The following is an 8,888-nucleotide window of genomic DNA, read 5'->3' as shown; positions in this document are numbered from 1 at the left end:
GTAAACTTACAGCTTTAATAATTGCAACTTTTAGGAAAAGGTTCATGTTTTGTACTAATTTATATAATGTGGTATTTATAAATTACACAATTTTAAATTAAATGTTTCAATATATAATTTGCGGACAACTTAGTTTTAATAAAAAAAAATATAACAAAAACATTGTTTTATATGATGGTAATGAAGTTTTTATGGATTTTTTAAATTCCTACTTGTAATTGAAACAATTTAGCTAAACAAACATCTTTTAAAATATTTTTTTACTTCGTTTATTTTTCTTTCAACTGTTTGTAAAGCTTCAATTAATGTTAAGATTTTTATTTTAAGAACTTAAAACTTAGTATAATGATTTTACATGTTTACTAATGTTTTTTACTCCATACAAGCTAGCTAAACAAAATAAATTGTAACAAAATTTTTAAAGGTTTTAAACAAATATGACTGAATTAAAATATGCGGTGAGAAACTTATACAAAACGGTTAGTAATTGTTTTATATTTATTTATTGCTAAAAACTAAAATATATTTAATTTTTTAATACTTTCATCTGAAACGGTACATTTTTAATTTGACAGTTCTTTTTACTTAACAATATAAACACTTTAAAAATAAAACTAGGGGTGTTACCTTTTTTTAAACTAAACAAATTACGACTATGCTAATTATAGTATAAATAAAGTGTTTTTGGTATAAAGTCATAAATAAACAGGTAAACGACTAAATAAGTTTTTTTGAAATTTTTATGAAGTGAATACCAATAAAATTTGTAAAAAATATTTTAATAGCTTAATCTCTAAAAATTACAAAATTTACATGGCATATACTTTTCTCTTTTTTTGTCTTTTTTTAGCAGTCATGTTTACTTTAAAGACTATACTTTAGGAGTTTAACATTAGGGACTACGTTTTAAAGAGCTAAGAGGTTGAAATTAAAGGTTAATAATTAGAATTTTTAGTTAGGTTAAAGTAAGGTATTATTTCTTGTAAATCTTAAAAATACAGAGCTAAAATATTAAACACAGCCCTGTAATAATATTTTTTTATTAAATTTAACAAATTATTAACAAACAAATATTTTACATAGTCCTCTTATAATAAATTCATATTAAATTTAACTAATTATTAACAAACAAATATTTTTACAGCTCATATTCATGGGTCGTGAATACCCGAAAGGAGGAACATATTTCAGGGATAGATGCCACGCAGCTTTTATTAAAAATAAGGTTTGTTTAAATAAGAATTTAATATTTATTATTATTACTAATTACAAAAATCAAATACTTCTTTTTTTTTAGATCAAGGATTTTTTTGAATAAGAATTCAATATTTATTATTATTACTAATTACAAAAAGGAGGAACATACTTTGGGGTTAAAAGTTTTTATGAAATACAAAGTTTGTTTAAATAAAATTGAATATTTTTTAAAACAAACTCAAGTCAGACTAATGAATAAAAAGTCATTATTTTCAAAATATCTATGATTTTTTTTAGTTCAAGCAAATGCAAAAAACTCTTAGGTTTTATAAAATGTTTGTATAAAATATTTTACACAAAATTTAGATTTATGTAATATTAATACTTATAAGTTGAAAAAAAAGTTAAATGTTTGATTAATAGTTTTGTTTGAGTACTTATAGTTTCTGTTTTGTGCTTGTTCAAAAATGAATTAATTTTTTTATCAGTTTTAAGTATGTACTTAAAGTAAGTATCCCTTCTTAAACTTATTTGTTGTCAGTAGTATTAAATAAGTTGCAGATATAATCTTGTAATATGTGCATTAATTTATTTAAATATTTTTTTGTATGTTGGTTTAGATAAGAACTAACAAATTTTATTATTATCAATACTATATTTATTGACCGGACTAGTAAATATAAATTAAGAATTAGAATTAACAGATTAAAGATCATTATTTCTATCATCCTATTTATATACCAAATAAGTCAAAAACATATACACTAACTTATTACCTAAGGTTTTTTATTTTAAATTAGATGAGTCTTTTATACAAAATATTATGTATTTTGAAAGGAACTTAAAAAAGCGATTGAAATTAAAAAAAAAATGTTTAATCAAATGATTTGATTTGATAAAAATTAGTAACTTTTTTGTTTTAATGCTCTAAAATCTAAGAAAAGTTTTATTTTTTTTTTTTTTTTCTTCAAAAGATCTGTTGACATTAGTTAATATATTTACTATTTTGAGTAGAAAAATTTTAATGAAAAAAAAGTTTTAATCAGCAAAGCTACTTGTAATATTATTAATTTATACAAAAAACATAATATTAAAATCTTACAGTTAAATTTTTTTTTAAGTTAGTTGATATAAATCAGATTTTAATATCTTTTTATGTATATCTTGTATATTTTTGAGTGTAAATTAAAAGTAATCTTGGTCATTCAGTTTTATAATGTTACTTTCAAAATATTGCTTTCAATTCGGGATTCATTTACTTTCTCATATACTAAATACCTGAGAATACGTATTTAATAACAGTAAGCTTAATAAATAGTTTAATTTATCAACACTAGTTTTTTTAGCTTTAAATTTAGTCTGCAATTTTATGCAGGGTTTAAAATAAATTTTGTTTTGTTTTTCTAAACAGCTTTACAAATAAGAGTGCTGAGATAATACTGAAATTCTATATATTTTGTTTCAAAAAGTAGTATAAACTTTTATTCGTGTATAAAACTTAAATTAAGATTTAAAAAAACTTAGTTATACAAATTCGCACAATAAATGATGATGAGGAAGTTGATAGTCAGAACTCTCTATGTGGTTTAAAAACAAAAAATACTAAATTATTTTTGTTTTAATAATTTTTTATTGTTTGTAACGTAGGATATAGAAGACGATGAAGAAGTGAAGAAGTTGATAGCCAGGGGTGAGTTTGTGGTGAAAGAATTGGAAGCATTGTACAAGTTGAGAAAATACCGAGCCATGAAACAAAAGTACTACGCTGACGAGACCTATGAGGAAACTATAATCAAAAATATTAAACAATTAGAAGATGATGATGATAAGTAAATTGCTACTAATTAGTTTTTATTCTGATTTGTTTTTGGGAATATAATTAAAGTTAAGCTTTTAATCTTAATTATAAAATAAACAATTTTTTGGTATTTTTTTTTAATGTTAGATGCTAAATAATTTTATAAAACCAGTTTAGTATTTACTTGTCATTAATTTTAGAGCTTTTTTCTCTTGTATTTCAACATCGATGTATTGAAAAAATATTGATAAATGTTTATTTGCTCTTTTTTTAGTTGCAAAGTATTTGTTTGGGGGTAATATGACATTTAATACTGTGTTCGTAATTCAAAAGACTTTTATGCATATATTTAGTATTATTAAAAATATTTAGTATACCATTTTTCTTATCGCTTTTTATTTAAGAAGCTTAAAAATGTATTTAAACATTTTACCAAATTTTTAACGAATGAAATAATTGAAAAAGCTATAATCGAGAACTTTAATGGATGAAAGCATTATTTTCTATCTGTTTTACATTTATTTTCAAAAAGATCAAAATATCTAGTATATCCTAAAACTATTTTTTATATATACAAAAGTTTTTTAAAGTATTTACTAAGTTTTATAAACTATCAAATTTATACACTTCAACTTGTTTCAAGTAGTTGTAATCTTTGGCTGCCTTCTAAAAAGCTTTTAAATCAACTTTATTAATTTTTGTAACTTTCTTTAAAAAACATTTTCTTTATTTCTATTCATAGTCTGTTTACTATGTTAATCTTTCTATAGCTAGAAATAATTGTTTTAATAATTTCAATAACTATATTTAAATTCTTGATAGGTTAAAGCTTTCATGTGTGTTACTATTGTGATATATGCAATAAAAATTGATCAAAATAAACTTATTAAACTAAATATATAAATAAAGGTATTAAATAGTAATTTGTATCTATTAATATTAAATTAAAACAAACATTTTTTTAGTCTTATCAAATTGTATAGTTGCTTCTTAAATGTATTGTATCTGTTTCTTAAGCCAATGAATAATTTAAATGATGAGAACCTTGTAAAGATTTTATGGTACTAAATTGATTGATTCGTTAAAGTCCACAAGAGCATTAAGATTAGTAAGTACTCCCTGAATACATTAAATTATAAATAGTTAGTCGTTGAAATAAGCTCTAAAAGTCTGTCAACAAAATGTTTCTAAAACATTTTAGGTTTTAAGTACTATTTGAATAAAACAAGAAAACGGTATTTTATTAAGGATAAATAAAAATCTTTGATTAATTAAAACAACTGAATTTTTTGGACTCATAACAATAGAAATAAGTTTTTATTGTACTCTTACGAAAAGATTCCTATAAAATCCTTCTAACAAAACAACTTATAAACCTTAGTTGTAAACTAAATCTTACCTAGCCTCGATTTAATTATGACTAAACCAGTTTATTAAAATATCATCGAAAAGATGTAAAAATCTAAAAGATTACAGTCATACATTTTTAAGCAATTTTTTAGATTATTTTAATCAATTTATTAGTTTTAAGTATAAAGTAATTCGCTACGGATTCTTTAGTATTTTTAAATTTTTTACTTAAAGAAAATTAAAAATATGATCATTGACTTTTTTTTTAACTGGGCTTAATAAGATAACCAAGTTAAGTGATAATTTAGAATCAGCATCAATTTGCTATCCCAAAAATATAACTTGATCAAGTTTAAAATATTGTTACTTTTTAACTTGAGATATTTTAATGGATCCTTGGGGATGCGAGGCGTGGGCGCTTCTTAGTGCTGCCTGCGGCAGTAAACGCCGTTAGCTTTTTGCGATCTTTGATGCTTTAATGTGATCCCTTCGGGATTCGAACTCCAAACACTTTGTGTTTGTTGATACTGCCTACGGCAGTGTGGCGCTAAACCGTTGAGCTATCGAGTTCACCAAGTTACTGTAAATTTTGTGTTATATATATGCTTGTTACAAAAGTATAAAAACATTTGAGCAAAGTCACATATTTAAATAGTACAAAAATAGAGCATTTTGTAGTGCTCATATTAAAAAGTTATTTAAAATTGAAACTGATTTTCTTCTTAGTTTTTCTACTAATAAGTAATAAACAAAGTGATAAATTCTTGTGGTAAAATAAACTAAAAAAAGTATCGTTGTAGATATAGAAAAAAGTATTAACAGTGTATAAAACTTTAATCCTTTTCTAAAAACTCGCTCTTAAAGCAGGTCAATAAATAATGTTTTAGTGTTCGAGAAGCTTATATGCTAAACAGAACTTTTACTAATATTTTTATTTAAGAAGTTAACATTTTGGAAGATATAGTACTGTAAATGTGAATAAACATCAATTTATAGTGATATTTATATCTAAAACTTAAATGATTTTTTTTCTATAGAAACTAAAGGCAATAAAATTTCCTTGATAGAATTTTTACGAATAAACTAAAAAAATTACTTTCAATATAGTAATTTAATGGTAATCTTTCAAAAAATACTGTAGACTTTTAATAACTAGAGACTGAGAGTAAACTGCAGTGCCTATTTTGTTTTGTGACACAATTTATTATAAAATAAAACCTTTCAAAGCTAAACTAACTCGCAAAAGATTTTTCATAGCAAACCCGGACTTTTTTTAATACATGCTGACCTCTAGTATACAACTTTTTAAGTACTTTGGTATACCAAAAAACAAAACACTTCTTGTCCAGGAGTTAATACTTAGGCTACAGAAAAAAACAACTGATAGATTTTTCGGGGAGCTTTTCGATATAAGGATTTTATACATTACATGGAAAAAAAGATATATAAATTGTTTTTTATACTAATATTATTTTTTGCGAATGATGTGAATGACAACATTGCATTGCTACAATTTTCTTTTTAGTTGTTATATTTTTGTAAAAATATTTTAAGTTTAAACTGTACAAAACAAAAAATTAAACAGTTATTTAAATATAAATCAAGTCAAGAAATACAAAAAAAATAAAGTGTTGCAGACTTGTTTTAAGTATGTTTCTGTTCCAGCTTTGTTTTTTCCAGAAGTCAAATATATTTAGCAATTTTTCATTTTCTTGGCAGAAACTAACTAAATATATATTTTTGGACTTTGAGGCTGTTTGAAAAAACATCAAAAATACTAAGACAGATAAAATAACTTAGATTTAATCATTTTCAGTGTTTAATTAAACCTTCTTATTTATGGCCTTGGACAGAGGTCTGCAAGACTTTTATAAACGCTAGTCAATTTTCTTTAATAAATACACTTTGTTTATTACTTATTAGTAGAAAAACTAAGAAGAAAATCAGTTTCAATTTTAAATAACTTTTTAATATGAGCACTACAAAATGCTCTATTTTTGTACTATTTAAATATGTGACTTTGCTCAAATGTTTTTATACTTTTGTAACAAGCATATATATAACACAAAATTTACAGTAACTTGGTGAACTCGATAGCTCAACGGTTTAGCGCCACACTGCCGTAGGTTTAGCGCCACACAAAACATCAATTTATAGTGATATTTATATCTAAAACTTAAATGATTTTTTTCTATAGAAACTAAAGGCAATAAAATTTCCTTGATAGAATTTTTACGAATAAACTAAAAAAATTACTTTCAATATAGTAATTTAATGGTAATCTTTCAAAAAATACTGTAGACTTTTAATAACTAGAGACTGAGAGTAAACTGCAGTGCCTATTTTGTTTTGTGACACAATTTATTATAAAATAAAACCTTTCAAAGCTAAACTAACTCGCAAAAGATTTTTCATAGCAAATCCGGACTTTTTTTAATACATGCTGACCTCTAGTATACAACTTTTTAAGTACTTTGGTATACCAAAAAACAAAACACTTCTTGTCCAGGAGTTAATACTTAGGCTACAGAAAAAAACAACTGATAGATTTTTCGGGGAGCTTTTCGATATAAGGATTTTATACATTACATGGAAAAAAAGATATATAAATTGTTTTTTATACTAATATTATTTTTTGCGAATGATGTGAATGACAACATTGCATTGCTACAATTTTCTTTTTAGTTGTTATATTTTTGTAAAAATATTTTAAGTTTAAACTGTACAAAACAAAAAATTAAACAGTTATTTAAATATAAATCAAGTCAAGAAATACAAAAAAAATAAAGTGTTGCAGACTTGTTTTAAGTATGTTTCTGTTCCAGCTTTGTTTTTTCCAGAAGTCAAATATATTTAGCAATTTTTCATTTTCTTGGCAGAAACTAACTAAATATATATTTTTGGACTTTGAGGCTGTTTGAAAAAACATCAAAAATACTAAGACAGATAAAATAACTTAGATTTAATCATTTTCAGTGTTTAATTAAACCTTCTTATTTATGGCCTTGGACAGAGGTCTGCAAGACTTTTATAAACGCTAGTCAATTTTCTTTAATAATTTGCTCAAATTTTAATGTAAGTATTGAAGGAGTTCTATAAAATAATAATTTCTAAATTAAGATCCTATTTTGGAGTTTTAAACAGAAAACTTATAATTTTACAAGACTTTGATTTTAAATGCTGCATTTGCTGATTTCCTGGCCTAAGAATAAAACTCAATTTTAAAAACTTTTTGACATATTTTTTTTTTAATATATTAAAACTGACAAGTTAAAAATGTTACAGCTCAATGGTAATCATTTTTAAAGTAGCACAGAGGCAATAGGGGTAAGGCGAAATGATTAGAATGAATGAAAAAAAACTTGTGCTAAAACTATAAAAAGGAGGGAAAGTAACTTAAATGTTTTGGACTCAGTTAAGATGAACGACTAGTGAGTTCTAAGACAAACATTTTGGGGTTAAAATTGGTTTAAAACTAATTAGCACATTTAAAGATCAAATAATTTGTATACATCGTACCAAATAAAAATTATGTTAAGTTTACATACACAATAAAATTAAAGTAGTCCACCTGTTATTACAAAAAAGTTATCTAAATACCCATGAAAATAATAAATATTAGATGATGTTTGAAAATGTATATGATTAAGTGATAGAAAAGAATCTAATGGGGTTATTAGACTAACTTGTTATATAACTTATAGTTATTTAATTGTGGTGATTTTAATTAAGTTTCCTTGCTTTACACGTTATATTAGTCTTCTAAGACTATTACTAGTACGCATATATATATATATATATATACCTTAATTGACTTACCTCTTTCAATATGTGGTCCTAAATCTAAAAGTTAAATACATATTCAAAAAATGCAATGCAAACAAAAAAAAAACTCACGAAGAAAAAAAGCGAAAAACTATTTGCAGCAAGAAGCAATATAAAGATTAGTATGTACACGTTTACAGATATTTTAAATAGTTGTACTAGATAACATAGTTGTAAATATATGTCATTAACATACATACTTATTTTATGATAACTATTAAGTTATGAATTGACGAAAGCTTAAGAACGGGTTTTGGTTCATTTTCTTTTCAAGTTTTACCAGAAATAATTTTTGGTTTTATTTAAAAGTTTAAGCTTGCAAAAACTTTACAAAATTACCTAAAATACTTATCTATACTTTTTACCTTTTTTATCTGATATGATGTAGTTTCAATTAAAAACATCACAAATTATTTGAAACTAAAAAAAAAACTAACAAATGTTTTTAAAACTCATATACTTTTTCATAAACTAAAGGGTATTTTTAGGGAAATCTTGAAGAACACTTACTCCAAATAACAACTCAAAAGTCCCTTAAAAACCTTACATTTTTTCAGGCTCAACCACATATAAAGAAGAGCTAGAAAAGTCTATTAATAAATAATTAATTATAAAAAACTGTAAGTAATATGTTGATTAATAGTTGTCTATATTTATTTGGAAAAATTAAACTTTATAATACAAAAAAGTTCTTAAGTTTTGAGTTTTTAGACGACTA

The 8,888-nt window shown here is 23.6% G+C and overlaps 1 protein-coding gene across 1 annotated transcript; it reads left to right on the top strand.

The window, feature by feature from the left end:
• The first annotated feature begins 424 nt into the window (after positions 1-424).
• On the top strand, positions 425-3,456 carry LOC145840509 (LYR motif-containing protein 5B-like). Its single transcript, XM_082947794.1, has 3 exons — positions 425-479; positions 1,145-1,225; positions 2,845-3,456. Exons 1-3 carry the CDS (start codon positions 438-440, stop codon positions 3,028-3,030), a joined length of 309 nt encoding a protein of 102 aa, XP_082803920.1. The 5' UTR covers positions 425-437; the 3' UTR covers positions 3,031-3,456.
• Positions 3,457-8,888: the final 5,432 nt, after the last annotated feature.

The sequence above is a fragment of the Thalia democratica genome, chromosome 7, assembly GCF_965202585.1.
Source record: "Thalia democratica chromosome 7, ktThaDemo2.hap1.1, whole genome shotgun sequence".
Classification (NCBI taxonomy): Eukaryota; Metazoa; Chordata; class Thaliacea; order Salpida; family Salpidae; genus Thalia; species Thalia democratica.
Note: the sequence above shows the minus strand (reverse complement) of the source record. Positions and strands in the feature narration are given on the sequence as shown.

Excerpts from the sequence above, each read along its gene's own strand:
- LOC145840509 (XM_082947794.1), top strand. The coding sequence starts at position 438 with ATGACTGAATTAAAATATGCGGTGAGAAACTTATACAAAACG. Across the intron at positions 480-1,144 it reads TGAGAAACTTATACAAAACG|CTCATATTCATGGGTCGTGA; the intron begins GTTAGTAATTGT and ends ATATTTTTACAG. Across the intron at positions 1,226-2,844 it reads CAGCTTTTATTAAAAATAAG|GATATAGAAGACGATGAAGA; the intron begins GTTTGTTTAAAT and ends TTTGTAACGTAG.